At 42.4% G+C, this 26,897-nt stretch overlaps 1 protein-coding gene across 2 annotated transcripts in view; it reads left to right on the top strand.

The window, feature by feature from the left end:
* mtr (5-methyltetrahydrofolate-homocysteine methyltransferase) overlaps window positions 1-26,897 on the top strand; it is a 67,772-nt gene that overhangs the window by 3,184 nt on the left and 37,691 nt on the right. For both annotated transcript variants that reach the window (XM_033025445.1, XM_033025444.1), the window contains exons 3-12: window positions 1,806-1,895; window positions 3,582-3,651; window positions 7,009-7,101; window positions 9,761-9,867; window positions 17,433-17,492; window positions 17,594-17,688; window positions 20,887-20,987; window positions 22,274-22,335; window positions 23,674-23,741; window positions 25,471-25,553. In XM_033025445.1, coding sequence (XP_032881336.1) covers window positions 1,806-1,895; window positions 3,582-3,651; window positions 7,009-7,101; window positions 9,761-9,867; window positions 17,433-17,492; window positions 17,594-17,688; window positions 20,887-20,987; window positions 22,274-22,335; window positions 23,674-23,741; window positions 25,471-25,553 — 829 coding nt within the window. The remainder of the gene's footprint in view (window positions 1-1,805; window positions 1,896-3,581; window positions 3,652-7,008; window positions 7,102-9,760; window positions 9,868-17,432; window positions 17,493-17,593; window positions 17,689-20,886; window positions 20,988-22,273; window positions 22,336-23,673; window positions 23,742-25,470; window positions 25,554-26,897) is intronic.

The following is a 26,897-nucleotide window of genomic DNA, read 5'->3' as shown; positions in this document are numbered from 1 at the left end:
GCCAGCGAATTTTCGTTAATAATTAACTAGGCTGAACATCCTCGATTTGAACAGCCTAGAGAAAATCGCGTTTTAAACTCGCCCCCCTCTAAACGGCGCCAAAATCGCGCACACAGGCTGGGACAGATTTTCAGCGACGTTTCAGGTACGCTTTGCAACATACCTAGTCAAAGCTACAAGAATAGTAATTGTAGAAATAAGGAACTACAGATGCTGCTTTACCAAAAAAAAAAGAAGTGATCCCTATACCTCCTTCCTCCACACTGTCCAGGGAGTTTCAGGTTAGGCAGAGGTTCTCTTGCACCTCCTCCAACCTCATCTACTGTATCCGTTGTTCAAGATGTGAACTCTTATACATCGGCGAGACCAAACATAAACTGGGCGATTGTTTCGCTGAACACCTTTGCTTAATCCACCTGGACCTACCTGATCTCCCGGTTGCCAAACACTTTAATTCCCCTTCTCATTCCCACACTGACCTCCCTGTCCTGGGCCGCCTCCACTGTCAGAGTGAGGCCATATGCAAATTGGAGGAACAGACTCATATTTCACTTGGGCAGCTTACAACCCAGCGGTATGAATTTGATTTCTCTAGCTTCAAGTAATGTTGCAAGTGTGATTTCTTGTATAATTTCTCTACTTTAACTTTGCCGCTGTTAGTCCTGATTAGTTTCCCCAAAGGGGAATAAAAACCAAGCACCCTGAGACAGTTGGTTCTGATTTTTGCAGCTCATCTGACCTGCAGAGAGACTGGAGGGTTAGATGTTTTGTCTTGGAAATGTGATGTCGAGTGAAAACAAGGGGACAGTACCACTGAGACTGGGGCTACACAGCTGGAGGATGTGGGGGAGGGATCATTAATTTTGGTGATTTTTTTCCACACCAATCTTTCCTTCTGTATTTGTCTTCCATGCAATATTCTTTTTCTCCATTTGCTTGATTCTATCTTACTTCTCCAACTCTCTTTTCTCTATTAATACACTATCTGGGGTGATGGTGGAGGCAGATACAAAAGTGGAAATCAACAGGCTTTTAGATACGTGCATGGATGTGTAGGGTATTGAGGGATATGGATCATGAGGAGGCTGAGAAAATCAGCATCATGTTCGGCACGGACATTGATTGTGAGCCGATGGGCCTGTTCCAAAGGTTCTGAGGGATATGGGTCCAGGCACAGGCAAGTTGAACTAGCTTGATTAGGCAACTTGTTAGCATGAACGGGTTGGGCCGAAGAACCTGTTTCTGTGTTATATAGCTCTGACTCTCATCCCTGATCCAACACCCTCTTTGGAATGCAGACTGATTGTAAGATAGAAAGGACAAAATGATGGCACAGCGGTGGAGTTCCCGCCTTAGACCTGGGTTCGACCCTGACTAAGGGGGTTGTCTGTAGAGAGTTTGTACGTTCTCCCCGTGATCTGCGTGGGTTTTCTCCGGAACCTTCAGTTTCCTCCCACACTCCAAAGGCGTACAGGTTTATAGGCCAATTGGCTTGGTTACATTGTAAATTGTCCTTAGTGTGTAGGATAGTGTTGGGTCGCTATCCTTGAAGTCCTGCATAAAGGTGCTTTATTCCTTCACCAGAAGAATTAAAGCAATTCAAGAATGCAGCTCACTGCCATCGTCTCAGGAGGTTGGATACGTTCATGTTAGCTGTGCATTGTGGTGGTATCAGAGTTATCCTCCACTCTCCCCGAAGCAAAGCCAAATTAGAAATATTAATTTCCTAAAAGTTGATTTAAAATGTGTAAACACCATCATTTATTTTATTTCCTTTTCTCAGCAAAGTGTGTTTTTTATTTTAGGAATATTTGCTGGCTGGAGCGGATATTGTGGAGACAAACACCTTCTGTAGTACAAGAGTTGCACAAGCTGACTATGGATTACAACATTTGGTAAGAAATCTTCCTGATAACTGAAATTAAATGCCATGAACAAAAAAGTGCAAGAAGAGAACATCTTGTTTTTCATTTAAATCACCTTTTCTCCTTGCTTCAAGCTAAAGCTTCAGGATGCATTGTCCATAAGGTTTAGCATTAGCTCTTTTGGAGTGGTAAAAGAATAGAAAGTTCATAAATTATAGGTGCTGAATTAAGCCATTCAGCCCATCAATTCTGCTCTGCCATTCAATCATGGCTTATCTATTTTGCCCTCTCAACCCCATTCTCCTGCCTTCTCCACATAACTCCTGACACCTGTACTAATTAAGAATCTATCAATCTCGGCCTCCACAGTGTTCTGTGGCAATGAATTCCACAGATTCACAGAAAGGGTTGGATTTTTAACCCTTTTTATACTGTGGATGTCTCAAAATGGGCCGGAATGATTTAGAGGTATATGGACCAAACAAGGGTAAATGGGACTAGTTTAGGTGGGGCATCTTGGTCGGCACGGACAAGTTGGGCTGAAGGGCCTGTGCTGTATGACTGACTCCAGTGGTGTAGCATTTTCCACAGCTAAGATTGTTATTTATAAGTTTTGTGCTATTTGTATAAAATAGCTACAACATATGTCTTGCATGTGCCCAATCAAGGAAGCTATTTTCTACAAGCATGTGAGGATCAGCTCTCAGTTAGAGTTTCTCATTAGGAGTATCATAATTCTTTTTCATTTTTTTCCTCCTCTGGGAGTTGAACACATGCCCTTTGTGACTCGCCGGGCACATTTTCCTGCTCTGTATTTCATAACCCTGACAGGCTTTTATCTATGTTTTCACTCTCTATTTACTCCCATTCACTCATTGACCAGATAACTGTGATCAGTCTGAAGAAGTCCCGACCTGAAACGTAATTGAATGACAAATTGTGGAATAACTCAGCAGGTCGGGCAGCATCTCTGGAGAACATGGATAGGTTAATTGTATGCCGCATGGTAACTCAAATATCACTTAACCTTAATTGGTGCATGTGACAATAAATCTGAATCTGATGTGTCATTTCGGGTCGGGACCCATCTTCACTCTGAAGAGTGGGGGGAGGTGGAGAGAAAGAAAGCAGGAAGAAAGGTGGGGGCAGAACAAAACCTGACAAGTGATAGCTGGATACAGATGAGGGGAGGAGGTTCTGATGAATAAATGGTTGGACAAAGGTGTCCAGCTTCCAGCTCTCTTGCAGCTTCCAGCTTTCTTCCCCCTATCTCTCCCCCCCTCCCCCTCAATCAGTCTGAAGAAGAGTCCTGACCCAAAGTGACCTATCCATGTTCTCCAGAGATGCTGTCTGGCCCGCTGAGTTATTCAAGCATTTTGTGTCTTTTTCTTGAAGGAGTCTGAAGAAGGGTCCTGACGCAAAAAGTAACCCACCCATGTTCTCCAGAGATGCTGCATAACCCGTTTAGTTACGCTAGTACTTTGTATCTTTCCATGAATGAAAGCTTTTATCTGGCATTGATTTGTTTATGGGATCTAAGAGCATATTATATTCTCCCACATCACAGTCTCCAAGGCTTTACTTAAACAAATCAATTGGCTATTAAGTGTTTTAAGATGTGATAAAAGATCTGTGCGTTAAATGCCTTTTCATCTTGCAGTGATAATGGGTTCTAGGTATTTCATGTTGAACATATGTTGATCTTCTCCATTCCAGGCATATCGACTAAACAGAATCTCAGCAGAGCTGGCCAGACAGGTGGCTGATGATGTAGGAGCACAAACAGGTCAGCTTTATATCTTTGTTCTCAAATAGACGTATACAGTGCCCTCCATAATGTTTGGGACAAAGACCCATCATTTATTTATTTGCCTCTGTATTCCACAATTTGAGATTTGTAATAGAAAAGAATCACATGTGGTTGAAGTGAACGTTGTCAGATTTAAATAATGGCCATTTTAATACATTTTAGTTTCACCTTGTAGAAATTACAGAAATTACCCCCCCCATTTCAGGGCACCATAATGTTTGGGACACAGCAATATCAAGTAAATGAGAGTGGTCATGTTTAGTATTTTGTTGCATATCCTTTGCATGCAATGACTGCTTGAAGTCTGCGATTCATGGACATCACCAGTTACTGGGTATCTTCTCTGGTGATGCTCTGCCAGGCCTGTATTGCAGACATCTTTAGCTTATGCATGTTTTGGGGGCTAGTCCCCTTCAGTTTTCTCTTCAGCGTATAAAAGGCGTGCTCAATTGGGTTCAGATTGGGTGATTGACTTGGCTACTCGAGAATTGACCATTTTTTAGCCTTGAAAAACTCCTTTGTTGCTTTAGCAGTATATTTGGGATCATTGTCTTGCTGTAGAATGAACTGCCGGCCAATGAGTTTTGAGACATTTGTTTGAACTTGAGCAGATAGGATATGTCTATACACTTCAGAATTCATTATGCTACTACCATCAGCAGTTATTTCATCAATGACGATAAGTGAGCCAGTTCCTTCAGCAGCTACACATGCCCAGGCCATAACACCCCCACCACCGTGTTTCACAGATGAGGTGATATGCTTTGGATCTTGGGTAGTTCCTTCTCTCCTCCAAACTTTGCTCTTGCCATGACTCTGATATGTTAATCTTTGTCTCATCTGTCCACAAGACCTTTTTCCAGAATTGTGGTTGCTCTTTTAAGTACTTCTTGGCAAACTATATCCTGGCCATCCTATTTTTGCGGCTAACCAGTGGTTTGCATCTTGCAGTGTAGCCTCTGTATTTCTGTTCATGAAGTCTTCTGCGGACAGTGGTCATTGACAAATCCACAGCTGACTCCTGAAGAATGTTTCTGATCTGTCTTACAGGTGTTTGGGGATTTTTCTTTATTATAGAGAGATTCATCTGTCATCAGCTGTGAAGGTCTTCCTTGGCCTGCCAGTCCCTTTGCGACTAGTATGCTCACTAGTGCTCTCTTTTTTCTTAATGATGTTCCAAAAAGTTGATTTTGGTAAGCCTGAGGTTTGGCTGATGTCTCTAACAGTTTTATTCTTGTTTCTCATTCCCATAATGGCTTATTTGACTTTCATTGGCACAATTTTGGTCCTCATGTTGATAAACAGCAATAAAAGTTTCCAAAGGAGATGGGAAGACTGGAGGAAAGACTAGGTGCTGAGAGCTCTCTTATACCTGCATTAAGGAGGCAATTAAACACACCTGAGCAATTACAAATGCCTGTGAAGCCATGTGTGCCTAACATTATGATGCCCTGAAATGGGGGGACTATGTATAAACATGGCTGTAATTTCTACATGGTGAAACCCAAATGTATAAAAATGGCCTTTGTTAAAATCTGACATTGTGCACTTTAACCACATGTGATTTTTTCTATTACAAATCTCAAATTGTGGAATACAGAGGCAAATAAATAAATGATGGTTCTTTGTCCAAAACATTATGGAGGGCACTGTAAATGTAGGTCAAGGAATCAGAAAGAGAATGCGGAAGAAACACCTTTATCCAAGTACTGAGGTGAAATTTGTAAGCATAGTGTGTAGTTAAGATAAATAGCACAGATCTGCTTAAGCAGTATTGAGGAGGTATATGAGGGAGAGGGTATACAAATGGAATGGAATAAAGAAGAATGAGTTATGATGAAACATATTTGCTGGTTTGATTGTTTAAGCCAAATTTATTTTGTGCATGTTCTGTAAAATTGTATGTTGGTTCTTAGCCTGGTGAATGTTAATACATGTAGATAAATAATATAGTCTATTACCAAATGCTTTTATTAGATTAAACCAAATCAGACTCGCAAAATATTGCTGGCAGTAGAAATGCAGAGAAACATTGCAAGTAGCTTTTCCTTGAATATATGTATGATCAACTTTTCAATTCTAACCCTGTTAATGTATTTTAGGGTAAGTTTGGTATATTAAGTCATTAATTGGACAGATGATCTGACGAATGAACATGGCTAAAGTGTCATTCTCAAGGACACGAGAACATAGGAACAGGGGAAGGTTATCTGGTGACTTACACTTGCCCTGCCATTTAATAATGTCACAGCAAATCTACCCAGGTCTTAACTCTTAGACTGTGTCAGATCCTCAGAGCCCTCAGTTCCCCGAACTTTCAAAAACATATCTGCCTTTACTGTAAATCTGGAATGATCCAGCCTCCACAGCTCTCTGAGGTAGAGAATTCCAGAGATTCGCTATCCTCTGCCAGAAGTCCTCAAGAAATTAATTATTTTGTCAGAAGCATCAGGTGAAAATGTCTTCAGCATCCCAGTCAGCTGTCCCACTTCAACTCCAGAATGTCTGGACTATATTGTTTTCGATTGTGGCATCAAGAATACTCTGCAGATGTGGATCATTTGTTCTTCACTTTCAGCGAAGGTAAAACAGCTTGGTTAGCAACATTTTGTCTGGCAGATGGCAGAAAAGCAAAATCAGTTGTGGGATAGAGTGCATTGTATATGCATGAAAGGTGTAGCACCATGCAGATCCACACAGCCTTTGTGATTGGTATTATTTAATGCGATGAATCTGTCGTGTATACCATCTACCAAATGCACGACGTTTGTTCGCTAAACTTGTCCCACAGCACCAACAAAACCTGCGACCTCTATACCCATTAGAAAGACCTCTATCCCCACTACCCCACCGCGACCTCTATCCCCACTACCCCACTCTATCCCCACTACAAGGAAGGCAGTAACTGTGCCACATGCAGGATCCTCTCCAAGTCATGTAGCATCGTGAAATATCACCGTTCCTTCATTGTCATTTATCTATCTTTGGTATCTTGTCTCTTATATGAGATAATGGCAATAAATTGAATACAATACAATACAATACAAAAAAGTAGTATCTTGATAACACGGGCTGCAGTGCTTACCCCAATCTTCCTGTTGATAGTTATTGAAGAGCCACCACTTTTGCGAGACATTCCAAGAGACATCCGCAGTCTATAAAGGTAATCTCACTAAAGCATAGATCAGGTTTGAGAGATCAACTTGTTTACTTGCGCTTTAATCTAAATTTGGCTTAAAAGGGTAAATGTACCTAAGATACATCTAATAGAGTTTGTCATCTACAGGACTTCCTATATACCCTGGCTTTCATCTGCAATGTTGCTTGTTACAGGTATCAAAAGATATGTGGCGGGGGCTATCGGACCAACCAACAAAACGTTGTCAGTATCCCCATCTGTGGAGAGACCAGACTACAGAAATATAAGTACGAAAGTAATGTCCATTGTAATAAAGCAGTTAAAAACTTATGAGAAATGATTAGGTGATGTTTTGGGCTGCGTCAGTTATTTGAACTAATGTCTTTTTTTTTGCATTGTCTTTCTTTTTAAAGTCTTGCAGAATTTTCAATGTAATTTAAGTTTGTGTGTGCCTGAGTCTCTGTGCTTGTGCTGCTGCTGCTGCTGCTGCTGCAGGCAAGATTTGCATTGTACCCGCACCTCACCGTGCTTGTGCGGGTGACAATAAACTCGACGTTTTCAAAACAGAGTTTAGAAACTCTGGTTTGTGTTACAAGAGTAGTTGATCCAATTAGCAAACTTTATTCTGGTATAGTCTTATTTTTATAAATATAGCATTGATAGGAATGGAGTTCACAAACTGTCCCGCATGCATGGCTAGACTAAAGGTTTAGATTGCATGGAATCTAAGATGAGCTAGCTAATTGTATTACAAATTGTTGGAGGAAGGAGTTAAAGGGTAGTTGTGGAAGCTTGTTTATTCTGATTTGGAGGTCTGACCAGTGGAGTGGCGCAGGGGTCAGTGCTGAGTCCACTGTTGTTTGGTATCTCCATTAAGGATTTGGATGACAGTGTGGTGAACATGCTAGTAAATTACATTAAGGAATAACAAATGGAATATAATTCTGACAAGTGTGAGGAGTTGCATTTTGAAATGTCAAACCAGGGCAGGATTTGCATCGTAAATGGTAAGACCCTTGGAGAACGTTAGAGAACATGGAGATCTGAGAGTACAGGTTTGTGGTTCCCTGAAAGTGGCGGTTATGTGGACAGGATAGTGAAGATGATGTTTGGCACACTTGCCTTCATTGGGAAGGGTATTGAGTACAAAATGTGGGATATCATGATGCAGCTGTATTAGACAATAAGATCAGATTTGGAATACTATGTGTAGTTCTAGTCGCCCAGTTATAGGAAGGATGTCATTAAGATTGAAACGGTGCAGAAGACATTTATTAGGATATTACCTGGACTTGCAGGCTTAAGTTTTCGGGAGAAGTTCAATAGGCTATGACTTTTTTTTCTTGGGAGCGTAGGAGGCTGAGAGGTGACGTTATCAAGGTGTACAAGATCATAAGGGGCGTGGCTAAAATGAGTGCTCAGTCTTTTTCCCCAAGGTAGAGACATCATAAATTGAGATGGGAGAGATTCAAGAGAGACATTTTCACTCGGAGGGTATTCCACATCTAGAATGAACTGTCAGGGGAAGCTATGGACGTCGGTATAATCAAGACTTTGAAAGGACATTTGGACAGATAAATGGAAAGGAAGGATTCGGATGGATATGGATCAAATGCAGGCAAATGGAACTTGCTGAAAAATTGTCAAATTGGTCAGCATTGACAAGGTAGGCTGACGGATCTGTTTCCGTGCTGTATAGCTCTATGACGCCTTAAACCTTAAGAAGCTATTATTGGCCTGTAATTAGCAGCACTGTTTTGTTGAGAGGGTGGAGGCAGACTACAGCACAGAACTCAAAAGAGGGATGTAATGCAAGCGTCAAAGAAAACTAATTTACAGAAGGTTTGAATATTTGTGAAAATTGGACAGGCGTTTGGTCAGACGTACATTAGGCATTTGGCTTTTGAACTTGGTTGGACAATAGCACTGAATTAGGCTGTTCCAATGCTGTCCACTCATGCCAATAGTGCTTTAAGCACGTGAATTGCATAACATGAGTAGAATTAGGCTATTCAATCATGGCTGATCTCAACCCCATTGTCCTGCCTTCTCCCCATAATCTTTGATGTCCTTGCAGGTAGAAAATGCAGGTAGATAACAAAGAAGAAAAAGTTCCAACAAACTAGACTTTTCTTGGGTGGACTGCTAATTTGAAATTCAGGATTGCAGGAATCTGCAGAACAGGAGCAGGCTCTTCAACCCCTCTGTCCTGGTCCATCATTGATAAGTGCTGTGCACTTGCTCGATTTACCTAGCTTTCTTCCACATGCCTGACTAACCAAAGTGTACTAAAGTCTTGTAAACTCTGAGAGAATCATATGGCACGGAAACCGTCCTGTTAGCCCAATACTTCCAGGCCATCCAAGATGCCCCATCTAAGTAAGTCCCATTTGCCTGTGTGTGGCCCAGATCCCTCTGAACCTTTCCTATCTATATACCTGCCCAGGTGTCTTTAAATGTTATTATTGTATGTGCCTCATATACCTCGTCTGGCAACTCATTCCATGTACCCACCAACCTTATACCAGCCAAGATAGACTTTACTTTAGAGTTGCATCACGGATCCACTGAGTCAATGCCGACCAACGATGCCGACCCCGTACACTAGCGTTATCCTACACACTAGGGACAATTTTACTGGAAGCCAATAAACCTGTATGTCTTTGGAGTGTGGGAAGCATCTAAGGAAAACCCACGTGGTCACAGGGAGAACGTACAAACTCCATACAGACAGCATCCGTGGTCAGGATCAAACCCGGGTCTCTGGTGCTGGAAGGCAGCAACTCCACCACTGCGCCACTGTGCCGCCTTTTTAGCTCGTCTTTTAAGAAAGACTAGTAGAAAAACTGAACTGCACGCAGTCTTTTCTTTGTAAGAGCCTAGTTCTGATATTTTTATCTAATGCCCGTCCTTTGAAGTCTCAGTATTAATAAATCTATTTTGCAGCATTTGATGAGTTAGTTGAAGCGTATGAGGAACAGGCCAGAGGCTTGCTTGATGGTGGTGTTGACATCCTCCTAGTGGAGACCATTTTTGATACAGCAAACGCAAAGGTAAGAGACGCACCAAGTCCCAGCCAATGCTGAAAGTTATCCTGAAAGTATTCATTAACTTTATATTCCTTTTCTAGATCCTGTTGCACTTTCAGTCCTCCCAGAACGTTGCAACATCAACAGCCCAGACTTGCACTTGCACCAGAGCTGTTTGTGTCCGGGACTGCTTTGTTTGTGGATGTCAATGCCATGAGTTTGAATAATTCTAGGGTGTAGCTGCTGATCACTGTTGCTGAATTCACTGGATCACTGAATCCGAACATTCAGCGGTGCTGCTTCTTCCTGCATACAGGAAGCAACTGAAGAGCACGCGGTGAGGACTGCACAGAGCTGGTCAGGGGAAGCGCAGGAATGACTCCGGGATTGCTTGGAGTCAGGAGACTGGGCAATGTTCAAGGACTCGGCAACGGATCTGAATGAATACGCCACAGTCGTTACAGACTTCATAAGGAAAGGTGTGGAGGACCGTGTTCCTACAAAAACCATCCGAGTGTTTTCTAACCAGAAGCCTTGGATCAGAGCTGCCAACTCTCACGCATTGAACGTGAGACTCACGCATTTTGCCCAATTCTCACGCTCCCACACTGATCACAGAATTTCTCACGCTCTGTCGTGAGAAATTCTGTGATCAACGAGAATTTTAAAACTTATCAACTGCATGGGCCGCGGGTGTTGGAGAGCCGGGGCAGAGGGAAGCAATGGCGGGGGCAGATGCGGACGGGGAGCCGGGGCTGGCGAGTGTTTACTGGGCTGGCGAGTCGCTCGCTGCAGCTCCGGCCATGGAGCAGCCTCCGTGCAAGAGTCCTGGGCCGTATGAGGCGTTGCGCCGCTGCTGTGAGAGTCTCTGTGTCGAATTCGCCGTGGTGACCGGCATGGACCAGGCTGCGGCTCAGTGCATCCTAGAGGACAACCAATGGCTGCGGGAAGTAGGTACCAAGCACTGGGTAGAAGCGGTGGAAGATAGTGGCCTTCAAATGGGGGTGGTTGGAGAAAGCATCCTGCTTGCCTGCTAGATTTTCACTTACTGTAACTGCAGGGAAAATGTTCCCGATGTTGGGGGAGTTCAGAATCAGCGGTCACTGTTTAAGAATAAGGAGGAGGCCATTTAGGACTGAGATGAGCACAAACTCTTCACCCAGAGAGTTGTGAATCTGTGGAATTATCTGCCACAGAAGGCAGTGGAGGTCAATTCACTGGATGTTTTCAAGAGAGAGTTACATTTAGCTCTTGGGGCTAACGAAATCAAGGGATATGGGGAAAAAACAGGGAGAGGTACTGATTTTAGATGAACAGCCATGATCATATTGAATGGCAGTTCTGGCTCGAAGGGCCGAATGGCCTATCCCTGCACCTATTTTCGATGTTTCTATGCTTGAGTATATGGCAATAAAACTCGACCACTTGATTTTGAAGAATTCATGCATGGTGGAGGTATAATGCAGTCATACAGTGATACAGTGTGAAAACAGGCCCTTTGGCCCAACTTGCCCACACCCGCCAACATGGCCCAGCTACGCTACCTGCTTTTGGTCCATATCCTTCCAAACCTGTCCTATCCGTGTATCAGTCTAATTGTTTCTTAAAAGTTGGGATAGTCCCTGCCTCAACTACCTCCTCTGGAAGATTGTTCCATACACCCACCACCCTTTGTGTGGAAAAAGTTACCCCTTATAAAATTATAAAAATTATAAAATAAGTTACCCCTTATAAAATTACCCCCCTTGAAAATACCTCAAACAAAAAAACATTGAAATCATACTTCTACAATGCACTAAAACATGATTTTAATACATCAAATTTCATAAAGTCACTACCGTGGGAGGGGGGGCACCCCCAAGGCCAGTGAACAGTGATCGCTCAGCCCCCCCACTTTAAAAAACGCCCCGCAGTCCCTGGTTCAGACGGAGAGCACTGCCAGATGTGAGCGGGGAACTGAGGCCAGTAGTCCGTGATGTCTGGATCCCAATGCTCAGCGCTTCGTGTTTCGCAGTTGGCTAATGTTATTGATTTGTAATTAGCCTGATTTGTAATTAGTTGACAAAACCTTAATTTATTAATCCGGAATATCCAGGGGGGTGGGATAAGTGTAATATTAAAATGACAGGCAAGGTGTCAGGCTGTCTGTCACAACATACAGCCCCAATAATCCATTATTTCCTTCAGTTAAATATTGGGAAGATAGCACTATTGTCATTTGCCACTCAACTATTATGTTTGTTTACCTCACTGACCATTTCTAACACCACCCAAAATCCCTTTGACAGGTTGAATAGAAATGTCCCCAATCTCATTGTTTTATTAACTGAACACGTAAATGAACATCCTCAAGGAGTGTAATCAGATGGAAACTGATTCAGATGCGATGTTTAAGAGCTTGTTCAAAGAAGGGGCATATTTTAAAGGAGTGACAGATATACTTGCAGGGGAATGTGTGTGGAGGTTATTATTTGTCTTTAGTTTTAGCTTGAACCAGGACATCTGAAGATTCAAAGTTTAATATAGTAATTGTGCTGATACTGACTCCAACCAACCACGTAATGAATATCATCCATTCCGGAGGATTTATTTTTCTGATACCATTTAAACTTCACTTGGATTTCAATCACTTCAATGTAAAAGTAATTGGGAATTGGAGGCATTGGAACAAAAAATTGCCCTCAGTATATATTAACTGTAATATAATAATGTATGCATGTTGGTAGGTGCAATCAAAACAAATATATTTTTATCATTGTTGTGTTATGAATACCACAGAAAATATTATGTACTCTCAAGATCACATTAAATAGAATATTACTGCTTAAATATATAGTTATTGGACATTGCTTTTCGGAAAAGTCCCAGCTGAGAGGAAGACAGCAAAATACTGAAAATATTGGGGGTGAAAATGACTTCAGGACAGTTTGTTAGGAAAATGAAGGAAATTGTAACAGAATACTTATACAGCTGAGTGAGTATAATTTTATGGATGAGAAATTGTGTTCAACCAATTGATGACTTATTTGACAAAGTAACTAGTGTGTTAGATAACAAGGAAGCCAATGGATGTAGCAAATTTTGTTATACAAAATTTGGTCCGTGAAGTGCCCCATAAAAGATTACCGCATTAGATAAACACCTGTGGACTTGAACGTAATAGGTTAAGTCCAGGGGGTCAGATATAGGGCTTTATGCGTGGGCCAGATATATTGCCAGTGCAGAGGGGCTAGGAGCAAGGCCAAGTGTGGCCAAGTCAAGGTCTGGAATAGTACTAGGTATGCAGTCAAAGCTGGGACAATGCACTGGGAACCTAAGTAGGTAAGCAGCTATGATCAGGGTAGAATAGGGGACCAGGTGTGAGGCTGAACTCGGGGTCAGGAATAAGAAGGTATGGAACTGGAGTGAGGGTCAGGAGTAGTACCAGGTGTGCAGTGAGACCCAGGTTGGTCAACATGGGCCAAGTGTTTGATTATAATACGATTTCCATACATGAATATACTAAGATCATTCATGTGCTGCACCTGTTGATGAGCCTGGCTGTATTGTGGAATGTAATTTAGTCTAACCTTATTCATAGCTAATCCAATTTACACTTAAATGCAATATTTATGCTTTAAGTTAAAAGACTCGCTACCGTATGCACCATATTGCACAATTTCAAGCTGAAAAATGCAACGGCTGCGTACCAATGGGAGGGGGGACACCGACCAGGGGTTCCGCAGGAAGGAGCTGCGGCACAGTCTTTCCCTCCGGCGCCAGCTGACAATGATGCTGAACCGGGAGGAGGAAGTTGACGGGCGCTTCTGTGTCCATCAGGATGGGCATGATTTCACCATCTTCTGGACATCGGAGTGCCCAAGGTGCCATGCCTGTAAGGAAGTGGGGCATATTCGGAGAAATGGTCCCAAATTCCGGGCGGAGGCCTCCGCCTCCGGTGTCACAAATCCCCCTCTCCCCCACTCCCACTCCCCCTGTAGTTGAGTTAGGGAACCCTGGGGTTGCGCAGAAGTGGGGAAGGTCAAAAGAAGGGGAGTCCCGCATCATGCATCCGAGGAAGCCCAGGAGCAAACCAACCAGGACGAGGCGCAGAGTTAAAGACTGTGGGCGGGGAGGAGGTAGGGGAAACCAGCCCTTCTTTCCCTCAGGACCTGGCTCCAGAGGGACCCCCTTAGTCTCGTGCACCAGAGTCCACTCTTGGCCCAACTGCTGGAGGGATAGACGCCCCCACTGTCGACGGTCTTGATTCCCCGGGGAAGGCTCCTCTGCCACTGGCCCCAGGGTTGGGACTGAGGTGGAGGAGAGACCAGCGGGTGAGGAAGAGGCAACGCCGCACAGGGTGAGGCGGATCTATCGAGCATTAAGGGTGTGTCCGGGGATGGGGATGGTGACAGCATTTGCTGTGAGCAGGAGGAAGGGGACTCCTTGGCCGGTGAGTCAATGGATGTTCTCGTTCCCCCCGATGCCACCCCAATCATTCCAGTGGAGGAAATCCGCAAGTTCATCGCGGTCACCGAAGGAGCCCAAGATCGGCCCAGACTGGTCTCCCTCCGGTGGCCAAACCTACACGGGCTCACCAGCTCGCTGCACTACATCCTCAAAAGGAGGGGGAGGTGCAGGGGATGATGGGGAACGACCGACGTCAACTCAGGTCCTTCTTGGACGACCTGGAGAACGACGACATGACCAAGGAGGCAGCGTCGTTCCTGTTGAAGGTAGATGGACCAGTTGAGCGTCCCTTGTAGCCAGGGTCCGGAGGGCAAGGAGCACCGCCACTCTGCTGCCAGTGACCGGAAGGCTGGTGACAGGATCTAGGGAGTGGGTAGGGCCGAAGATGTCTTGGTTGGGTTGTGCCTGGGCCTGGCTAAACTGGCCATCCGCGAGTCACGGCGACAGGTGGAAGAGGGCTTTGCCCAAGCAAGGTGCTTGCCCCTTTACTGGGGTTACGTCCGCGCCCGGGCCTGTCCCACTTTCACGACCTAATTCATGACCTCTGCTGAGTTTGCCCTTGACTCGTACTCACAGCATGGTCGTCACGAGGTCGTAGGTAGGACGTGATGCTAGTCGTAGGTACTCGCATCATCAAGTAGGTCGGGGCATTTTTCTAGCCTGATGAAAAATGTCCACGAGTAAAAATGGTCGTGAATTAGGTCGTGAAAGTGGGACAGGCCCTTTAGAGAGGGACATAGTTGTATAGTATTTGTAAGGATTGTATTTGTATGATGTTTGAAAATGTAGTGTCTAGATAATTTTGTGATTTTATACTATGTGGTGGGTGTGTTACCACGGTTTTGTTTTGTATCGTGATCATAATTAAAGAAATTATTTTTGATACCAAAAAAAAGAAGAAGAAAAAAGCTGGTTACCAAGCTCACGGAACTTGGTCTCTGCGCATACCTCTGCAATTGGATCCTCGATTTCCTCATCCATAGACCACAGTCTCTTCGAATTGGCAGAAACACTTCTTCCTCAATAAAAATCAGTACAGGAGCACCTCAAGGCTGCATGCTCATCCCCCTGCTCCACTCAGTCTATACTCTATACTCACGATTGTGTAGCCAGACACAGTGCGAACTCCATCTTTAAGTTCGCCGACAACACCACTGTTGTTGGACGAATTATAGATGGTGATGAGTCAGAGTACAGAAGTGAGATTGACTGATTGACCAAATGGTACCAGCACCACAACCTGGCTCTCAACATCAGTAAAACCAGTGAACTGATTGTGGACTTTGGAAGAAGAAGGATGAGGACCCATGATCCTGTTTGTATTAGCTGGTGGAGTGAGTCTCAAACTTCAAATGCATGGGCGTGCATATTTCCGAATATCTTTCCTGGACCCAGCACACTGATGCAATTATAAAGAAAGCACATCAACGCCTCTACTTCCTGAGAAGATTACGGAGATTTGGTATGTCAGAGAGGATTCTCTTGAACTTCTACAGGTGAACAGTAGGGAGCATATTGTCTGGTTACATCACAGCCTGGTTCGGCAATTGAATGCCCAGTAGCGAAGAAGACTGCAAAAAGTTGTGAAAACTGCACCGGCTCTGACTCCTAAGGGATTTACCGGAGTCGCTGCCTCAAAAAGGCAGTGAGCATAATCATTGACCCACACCACCCTGGCCACACACTCATTTTACCCCCGCCGTCAGGAAGAAGGTACAGGAGCCTGAAAACTGTAACGTCCAGGTTCAACAGCTTCTTCCCTAGAGCCATTCGGCTATTAAACAGTACAACCTCAAATAAGCTTTGAACTACATAGACTACTACCAGGGGGCGCCGAACGATGGCTGCCTCGCCAATGGTCTGTCTCGTCTTTTTCCTTTGTGTTTTGAGTTTGTTGTAAAATGTATGTTTTAGTTTATCTTTAGTTTTGTGTTATGTGGGGGGTGGTGGGGGAATGGGGGAAATTTTTTTATCTCTTTCCTCAATGGAATTCTGCACTCTTTATCTTTCCCTTTGCTCCACCTATTGTACTTGAGTTTACTTGATTCAATTTATGTATAACTTTATTTGATCTGATCTGAATGGATTGCATGCAAAGCAAAGCTTTTTACTGTACCCCGACACACATGACAATAAACTTAAACCATCAGGTCTGAGTGCTTCAATCCTATCTCACACCTTCTGCTTTTATCTCTGGCCTTTGTTCCTACCATATGCCTATCAAGGCACCACTCACCTTTGTCAACCTATTACCTGCCACACTTTGGTTTGCCTCTCCTCTCTTGCAGGTTTCTTCCTCCCCTCATCCCCCCCCCCCCCCCCCCTTCCTACAATCCATCTGAAGAAGGATCCTGACCAGAATCATCACCTATCTATGTTCCCCAGAGATGCGGCCTGACCTGTTGAGTTACTCCAGCACTTTGTGTCCTTTTAGGTTTGGGTGTTTGGTAGCATTGCCAGTTTCCCAAGGTGCAAGCATTAAGTTGCTAGAGTATTACTCCTTGCAGTCAACTGGCAAACTACTGTCAGGGCACTGTTATGTTGTCTGAATTTCGTTTTCCCCTTTCCGTTCCTAAGAATTGTTCCAGGCCATTAGAACAGTTTGTATCATGGGAATCGGTGCTCTGGTTGATGCAAACACAGGTAGAAGTTTGTTATCATCAGCACATTCTCGTCAGCAAGTCATAGGGATTTGTAGAAACAAGGAGCTGCAGATGCTGGATAATATGCAAGAGGATATAAAGTGCTGGAGTAACTTAGCAGATTGGGCAGCACTTCCGGAGAACATGATTAGGCGATGATTTTTGTTGAGAACCATCCTATGACTGAATGAGAGTAGACTTGATGGGCCAAATGGCTTAATTACTAATTATATATATATATAGGAGCCTAATGCTCCTATAACTTACAAACCAGTCTGAAGTAGTGTCCTGACTCGAAACGTCACCTATCCATATTCCCCAGAGATGCTCCCTGATCTGCTGATTTACTCCAGCACTTTGTGTCCCACAGGCATTTGGTGTGGGAATATATTATGCAGTTTTTCATTCCAAATTTTTGGAAATTGTTGCGCCCTTGGAATGCTATGTCAACATCTGATTTAAGACGATTGCTTTGCTAATGTTATGTTCTTTGCCTAGGCTGCCCTGTTTGCCATACAACAGTTGTTCCTTGAGGAGTATGAGCCCAGGCATATTTTTGTAAGTATAAGGTACTATTATGTGTTTTGTTTTTTTTGGTTTCCTGTTCACCCCTCAGTGATCTTGTTTTAGCTGAATGGTTTGTTGTCGATTTGCTACAGGTTTCTGGAACAATCGTAGATAAGAGTGGGCGCACACTGTCTGGTCAGACAGCAGAGGCATTTGTCATCAGTGTATCCCACGCAGACCCGCTTGGGTAAGATAACTGAATGTCAGCAAAGGAAACTTGGATTACCCAGTACCTTTTGCAGAGCTGCCAAGTAGTATGGATTTTCCGTATTTTGTATAGAATTGCGATCAGAATACGGATGTACGGATTTGCTTTGTAAAATACGGATTTTTTTTAAATCGGCCCGACTTCCTGTTTCATCTTGCTGCTGAAAAAAATGCAGGAATATAAAAAGTAATTCTGTAACTCTAAAAGTTATAGCAGATTAAATCTATTAGTATTTTAAATTTCAAGATCTGGATGATTATTTTTGTAAGCTTTGATCTGCCTGTCCCGCTCCAGGTTTAAACAGCGCTGTCAGTTTAACGCGTGGGGATTTAAACGAACAGCGCTATGGGTTCTAAAAATAGCGCCCCCAGCTGGAGCGCTTTACACATAGCGCTATGGGCTTTACACTTAACGCTATGGCCACAGCGCTGTGGGTCACAGACTGTTAGGGGAGGGAGAGAGGGAGAAGGAGGGCGAGAGGGAGTGGGAGGAAGGGAGGGAATAAGAGAGGGAGGGAGAAAAAAAGAAAGAAGAAGGGAGGAAGAGAGGGAGAGTGGAAGGAAGAGAGGGAGGTGGAGGGAAAGAGGGAGGGGGAGGGAAAGAGGGAGGGGGAGGAAGAGAGAGAGAGGGAGGGAGGGAGAGAGAGGGAGGGAAAGAGGAAGGAAGGAGAGAGAGCGAGGGAGGGAGAGGGATGCTTCCAAAATGGCTTCCACATCATCATCTGGTGCTAAAAGCAGGAAGCAGCCGTTCAAACAGCAGTATACAAAGAGATGCATTGTAGAAGTAAGGTACGTAGAAGACATGTCAATTGGTAGCAAAGTTACACATTCTTGTACTCTTACATGGGTATGACCGCACATTTAAAAAAAACAATTTTTTCAGCAAAATGGCACCGCGTAAAAATACTGATCTCAGCAAAATACAGATTTTCAGGTACTAGAATGCTGAAATGCTCTGACAAAACTTGGCAGCTCTGCTTTTGTGACTGCACTGCTCGTAAGTATGTTACATCTGAAATACAGCAGAATTGGTTTTTGTTGTGGAGTAAAAGCTCATTCAGTGATGTATGTTATCCCAGCTGTTATCAGGCTACTGAACCATTTTATCATCAACTTGAGGGCAGTCCTAACCTACCATCTGCTGCTTTGGAGACCTTCTGGCTATCATTAATTGGACTTACTGGGCAGCATGCAGCAAAAAGCTTTTCACTGTACCTCTGTACACGTGACAATAATAAACTAAATTAAACTACTCATAGATCAGGCAGAATCTGTGCAGAAATAAATAATTGTTCAAGTAACTAAGATTCAGTGGCAAGTTGAACAATCTGACCAGCAGCAGCAGTCCTCTGTAGAGACGCAGTTGGGTGAAATGTGTTCTTGACTATATATGGCACTAGAGCTCTATTTTTGTAGTTTGTGCTCGCCTTTCAAATACTTCCCATATAACATGATCCAAAGCACCTGCCACACAATGTTAAATGTGCAGCAACCGTGCAACTTGTGCTACCTGATTTGAATCCAACATACGCATTTTTTAAATAATACTTATGAACATTATAATTTAATTTTAGATCACTTTTACAGTAATAGGGATCTCTCAATACAGTGTCAACACCTATTGACTTTTATGCAACAGTAATACTATCAAAACCACTTGTCAAGTTTAAACCAAACAATAAGGTTGAAAGTCGTAAATTTAACATAATCCTTAAAATGATGCAAAATAGATTTAACTTGTGGGGTCGACCTAAATTAAATTTATCTTTGTACCATTTTAATGATTGTTAAATTCACTATGTACAACCTTGTTGTTTGGGTTAACTTTGACAAGTGTTTTTGTCATTAATAAGCCTCTTTTTGTAAACTATCTGGAATGGTTGAAGGAATGTTACGAAGGTTTGGCTGGAAAGTATTGCCTGAATATGTATCAGTTGATATCCAGCTATTGGTACTGCTGAACTCTTACTTATTTGATGTCTTTTAAAATCTGCAACAGTTAGTACTTTCTGTATTTATGGTCAAGAAGTCAATACTTTCTGTATTTATGGTCTTGACCTCATAAATTGTCATCAGCATAAATATCAAAAATTTACAACTGACTTCCCATTATTTATGATCAATCAAAACAATTTTCATTGATTTCCTTTTCCTAGCCCAACCTCCTTTCAGTGAGATAGAATTCAGTGTTTGTAGTTCAGACTTCGGTCTGAATGACAATAAAAGGCTATCTAATCTAATAATAGTTCATTCATTTCCTTAACCTTTGCATCCATTTAAACAGCTTTCTCAATTTGCTTTCTGATTGGTGACGAGCAATTATTAACAGATTTTAGATCTTCCACAAATAATGAGTTATTATTCTCTACATTGTCCGTAGCAAGCAGCTGTGAATTTGAAATTGTCCACTTATGTGCATGTTGTAGCTATTTGTGCAGCTAAATGACGCCATTGATTTGCTTTGCATCCTGCATGCCTGCAATTTCTAGCTTCTTGAGCAGATGATAATCCCGTTATGCCAACTGTGGTTAATTCTCACCTATACCGGTTATAGTGCTTCAGATGAGATGGTTTCATTGGTATTTAGCGTCAAAATAAATGTTCTGGACTCAGGAACAGTTTCTTCCTATTGTTATATTATTGAACAGTCCTCCCATAAATTAACGTTTTTATACCGATCTTACAACCTACTTCATTGCGAACATTGGACTTTTTCTCTGAAACTGTAGCACTACAATGCTGTAAACTATATTGTGCAATCTGCTATTTTTCTTTTTGCAATGCCTGTTGTACTTGTGCATGACTTGGTTGTGCTCATGTATAGTATGATCTGATTTAATGGGATAGGATGCAAACTAAAGCCTTTCAATGCACCTTGGTACACATGATAATAATAAAGAAATATCAATACCCAATTCTTCCAGAATCTTTCCCCACTTTAAAGACGTAGCCTTGATTAATACCATCGATCATCACATTCTTTTTATCTGCAGTCATGACTGTTGACGTTCCAGACTAGCATGCATAATTGAGATTTATTTATGAATTCCCTTGTGAAAAGGCAGAGTAAAAACCAGAAAACATTTTTTTCTTTCAGCTTAGGCAGGGATTGAAGGCTGTATTTTCTGAAGAAATTATAAATGATTTACCTTACATAAATGCAATATTTTCCTCCCAGCATAGGATTAAATTGTGCTCTGGGAGCTGTGGAAATGAGACCATTCATAGAAGCAATTGGAAGATGCACACCCGCCTATGTATTATGCTACCCTAATGCAGGTTAGTATGGCTTTTAATACAGTTTCTGAGAAATCAGCATCAAAGAAGCAGGATAACAATTAGCAAATGTTAGTGATGTCAGCATAAATACGTATTGTACGTAGCCTCACACCCTCAATGTTGTGGGGTGCTTTCATTCTGAATCATTAGCTCAAATAGTTTTTCAGTGTTGGGAAAAATTCTATCAAAAAAAATCCACCTGAATCCACCTTGTCCTGCTCCATTTGTCTGAAGAAGGGTCTCGGCCTGAAACCTCACCTGTTCCTTTTCTCCAAAGATGCTTCCTGACCCGCTGAGTTACTCCAGACTTTTGTGTCTGTCTTCATTTTAAACCCCCCGTCTGCAGTTCCTCCCTACACATCTTGTCCTGCTCCCAGCTCCAGCTTTCTCCACCACCCATCCTCTTTCTCTGCCCCTTCCTAACCATAATCAGTCTTAAGAAGATTCTGACCCAAAATGTCACCTATCCATTTTCTCCAGAGTTGTTGCCTGTCCCCTGAATTACTCCAGCGCATTGTGTCTTTTTTTTAAACCAGCATTCACAGTTCCTCATGTCTTTGACAAGTCCCTGTTCACCATTGGGACATGAGGTTGATTGGGTCAGTTGGAGAAATGTAGGGAAAAATAGAATTCATGCATGTATGTTTTCAGGCAATCTTGCAACCAATAGATTTCTTTTAAGCTGGTTTTTTTTTTTAGACTGGTGTATGTGCCAACCAATATGAGCAATTGGGTCCCACTAAGAGAAAATGAATGGTCACAAAGTGATGGAATAACTCAACAGGTCAGGCAACATCTCCGGAGAACATGGATAGCGACGTTTCGGGTCAGGACCCTTCTTCAGACAGAAGAAGGGTCTCTAACTGAAACGTCATCTATCCATATTCTCCAGAAATGTTGCCTGACCTGCCGAGTTACTCCAGCACTTTGTGTGGTATTGTGTATTAACTAGCATCTGCAGTTCTTTGTTTCTCGGAAATGAATAGGACTAAGAACAGGAGGAGGTGAATGGGTTCTCAAGTATGCTGTGCCATTTAATAAAATTATGGCTTATATGATTGTAATGTCAGCATCATATTATAGACTACCCATGGTAATCTCCACCCCCTTTACCTGTTTATCTCTGCTTTAAATAATAATCAAACATCTGTTCTCCTAATTAGAGTAGTCATGCAAATGGAGACTGTTGGAAAATGATGAGGTTTTTTCAACAACTTGCCACATGTAGGAAAAGTTCAACGGAAAAATGTAGAGTCTATTGTATCTCCATTTTTGTTTAACTCCAGGACTTCCAAATTCATTTGGAGGCTATGACGAAACACCCGGAATCATGTCAAAACACCTGAAGGTATTGCACATCATCTGAAATCTAACTGCTTGTATTCGCATGTGTAAGTCTCTCCCACCATTATATCTCCTTCTCAGTCTGTTCTCCTGCACAGATGTAACACACACATGTGGCAATGTAGATAATTATAGACATCACTGGTGTTTGAATTGAAACTTGCCTGTTTTCTTGCCAAGTGCATGCCTAAGAATGATGATGAGAACAAAACATCATTTTTCAATTTTCTTTGGGCATGCAGGCATAGGCTGGAAGGCGATTGCTTTATAAGTACTAGGAGCATAATTAGGCCATTCGGCCCATCAAGTGTACTCCACCGTTCAATCATGACTGATCTATCTTTCCCTCTCAACTCCATTCTCCTGCCTTCTCCCATAACCCCTGACACCCTTACTAATCAAGAATCTGTCAATCTCCGCCTTAAAATTATCCATTGACTTGGCCTCCACAGCCGTCCGTGGGAATGAATTCCACAGATTCAAACCCTCTGAAAGACCAAAGAAATTCCTCCTCATCTTTCTTTCTCTTAATTTTTTACATCTCAATTAAATCTCCCAATAGTATCCTATGTTCAAAAGAAAACACCCCATCCTATCCTCTTTTAACTATGATTCTCCAGTCCTGCCAACATCTTTGTTAACTTCTCCTGCACTCTTGTGCTACCATATCCTTTCTGCAGTGTATTTCGAAGAACTGTGCAGTATTTTTTACGCAATTCCAGCATGACCTGCCTGTTCCTGCTTACTGTGCTTCAGCTGATAAAGGCAGATATTGCAGAAGCCTTCATACACACCTTAGTTACAGCCCTTTTGAAAGCGCATCTTAGTCCAAGATCTCTCTGATGCTCTATGTAGTACAATAATACACATTTATTGTGTATTCTCTGCCTTGTTTGCCCTACTCAAATGCATTATTTCATAATTGTATGGATTAGAATGTGGGAATAATTGGGAATAGATCTTTTTGTCCTTTATACAAGCTCCCATCATTCATCAGGATCAAAGCTGACTTCCAACGTCAGTGTCATTTTCCTGCCCTACACCCCCACATTCCTTGATTCCCCTGATATCTATAAATAAGTTGATCTCTGGAACAAACTCAGTATTCGAGCCTCCACACCACTCTGGAATTCCCCCAGAATTCTAGCAATTTGTCACTCTCCAGGAAAAGTTTTTATTTCTCTCGGTTCTAAATGGCCTATCCCTTATTCTAAAATGAGGAGCCCTGGTTCAAGAGTCGTCAGCCAGAAGAAAAATCCGTGCATCCGCTTTTGAACTTTCATTTTGAATATAGAATGTAAAATTGGAAGACAAATCTGGTTCTTTTGATCACCTGTTTCAGGAATTTGCCATGGATGGGCTAGTGAACATCGTCGGAGGTTGCTGTGGAACTACTCCAGCTCATATACGGTATTTATTTTAAATTTTGCAATCAGTTTAAAAACATGCTGAAATTCATGTTCATAAGTCATAGGTGCAGCAGTAGGCCATTCGGCCCATCGAGTCTACTCCGCCATTCAATCATGGCTGATCTATCTTTCCCTCTCAACCCAATTCTCCTGCCTTCTCCCCATAACCTTTGACACTCGCACCAAGTATTTGCCAATCAAATTAAAAGAGATTGGGTACTCCTCACGAAATATGTCAAAATGGATGAAAGTCAGTTTTCTTTCTCTCACTGGTATATCCACAGAAAGATTTTCAGAGTGTGACGTCCTTTTGCATGGCATCGTTTTGTGATGCCTGTCATCAAGTTATAAATATGGGACTTTGGTTCGGCCGCTTTTGGAGTATTGCGTGCAGTTCTAGTCGCCCCATTACAGGAAGATGTGGAGGCTTTGGAAAGTGCGCAGAAGAGGTTTACCATAATGGATTAAAGGATATTAGCTACAGGAAGAGATTGGACATTCTTGGATTGTTCTCTCTGGAACACATGGAGGTTGAGCGAAAACCTGATGGAAGTATATAAAATTATGAGAGGCATACATAGTATAGACAGTCAGAACCTTTTCCCCAGGGTGTAAAAATCAAATAGTAGCGGGCAAAGAATTAAGGTGAGGGGGGCAAAGTTTAAAGGCAATGTGATGAGCAACCTCTTTTATGCTGTTGGGGTGGTGATTGAGGCAGATACGATTGTGGCATTTAAGAACCATTTGGAGAGGCACACATATATGCAGGGAATGGAGGGATATGGATTATCTGTGGGGAGATAAGAACTGATCTTGGCATTATGTTTGGTGCAGTCATTGTGGGCCATAAGGTCTGTTCATGTGCTATACTGTTCCATGTTCTAAATTGTAGAAATAATTAATAATGTAATATAAACAGATACTCAGTAGGTCAGACAGCATTTCCACCTGATTCTCTGCAAATAGAACTAGGTTGTTTCTCTTTAATTCAGTTAGGCTTCCCTTAATTTTACATTTTTCAAATGAATCTCCCTAATCTCCATTCCAAAGAAAATAGTAATGTATTATATTGTTAACTTTTTATTGAAACATATAAAATGTTAATTCTGTTCCCTTCTTGCATGTAATGTGAATGACTCCAGCATTTTCAGATTTTAATTCGGATTTGAAAATGCTGTTTTTTTTGCTTTTGGATAGTAAGGAGGACTTACCTCAGTATTTTATGGGGATTAAAATGGTGAGTGTGTCATTTAAGCAATAGAAGATGATGTGAAGCCTTTTGCAGTAGTAAGACAATAATTAGCTGAAAACCAGCCAAACGAGAGACATTATAAGGTACACAAAAAAAGCTGGAGAAACTCAGCGGGTGCAGCAGCATCTATGGAGCGAAGGAAATAGGCAACGTTTCGGGCCGAAACCCTTCTTCAGACATTATAAAACAGTTCTGGAGAAACTCAGCAGGTCAGGCTACATTTCAGTAGCCGATCCGAAACGTTGCCTCTCCATTCACTCCATTCCTCTCCTGCTGAGTTCCTCCAGCACTTTGTGGCTCAAGATTCCAGCATCTGCAGTTCATTGAGTCTTTGAAACGTTACAATTTCTGGTAGAAAGTTTGTGTAAACCATAAACCCAAACTTCTTAGTGTTCCAACTGGTTATATCTGTGCTATATTAGGTTTGTGATTTGAATTATCTTGACTACTTAATGTTTTCACTTTGTTGTATTTTTAGGGCAATAGCAGAAGCAGTCCAGAAATGTAGGCCAAGGATTCCTCCTCATCCTCATGTTTTTGAAGACTTCTTGCTGCTTTCCGGTAAGTAGATTAATACATCTGCCGATAACTCCAATTTGTGTTGCTCTTGGATAGAGCATAGAGTGTAGAACTCTACAGGACAAGAACAGGCCCTTCAGCCCACAATGCCAACACCGAACATGATATCAAGACCAACTCCCATTCACTGCATATTTATATGCCTATCCAAAAGACTCTTAAATATCACTATTGTACTTCATGCAGATACCATCCCTAGCTGCGCGGTTCAGGCTTCTTCTCCCCACTGTGTAAAAATAAAACTTGTCCTCTCTATCTTCTTTCAATTCTAGATTTCATTTTACATCCTGGGGAAAAAGATTCTGATTGTACCCTTTTTGTGTCTCTCATAATTTTATATCACTCAGATCCTCCTACAGTCTCTTACAGGTAAAGGATGGACGGATACATCCTGGAATCAACCCTTTTCCTCATTGCTCCACAACTGGACCAATTCAAATACCACAAAAGTTTTGATTAAAATAATTGAAGTATTTTTTTTTAAAACAGAGCCGCTTGTTTTTTTAAAAACATGACAAAACCAGAGACATGATTTCAATCCTGACCTTGGGTACTGGCTGTGTGGAATCTGCACGTTCTTCCTTGGGTTTCCTCCGAGTACTCTAGTTTCCCCCCCACATCCCAAAGATGTATAATTGATAGGTTCATTGGCTTCTGTAAATTGCCCGTAGCGAGTAAATGAGCGGTAAATTCTGGGAGAAATTGATGACAATGTGGAGAAAATAAAGTTGGATTCGATTAGTGTAGGAATAGTGCAAATTGGTGGTTGATGGTCACATCGGCTTGTTTCCTATAGACTTTAGAGACACGGTGCAGAAAGAGGCCTTTCGGCCCACCGTGCCCATGCCGACTAGCGGTCACCCCATACACTAGCACTATCCTTCATACTAGGGACAATATACAATTTACAGAAGCCAATTAATCTATAAACCTGAACGTCTTTGGAGTGTGGGAGATAACTGGAGCACCCAGAGAAAACTCGTGCAGTCACAGGGAGAACGTTCAAACTCCGTACAGACACCACTCATGGTCAGGATCGAACCTCGGTCTCTGACACTGTGAGGCAGCAACTCTACCGCTGCGCTATTATGCCACATATAATTGAGGTTCACATTTTTGGGATGAGGTCTGTCTCAACATATATCTGGGGAATTTACCTCTCAATTTAGGAAATATCATTAAAATAATGTTCCTGCAGATTGGCTGTTGAAAAACCTACGATTGATTTTTTTTTCCCCCCTCCAAATCAATTTATTGGCAATTGTTAACACCAAAATGAAAAATCTTTAGAAAGAAAAATGGACAAGGCAAACCTCATACTAATAT

Source organism: Amblyraja radiata, chromosome 8, assembly GCF_010909765.2.
Source record: "Amblyraja radiata isolate CabotCenter1 chromosome 8, sAmbRad1.1.pri, whole genome shotgun sequence".
Taxonomy (NCBI): Eukaryota; Metazoa; Chordata; class Chondrichthyes; order Rajiformes; family Rajidae; genus Amblyraja; species Amblyraja radiata.
This window is presented reverse-complemented; position numbering and strand designations above follow the sequence as displayed.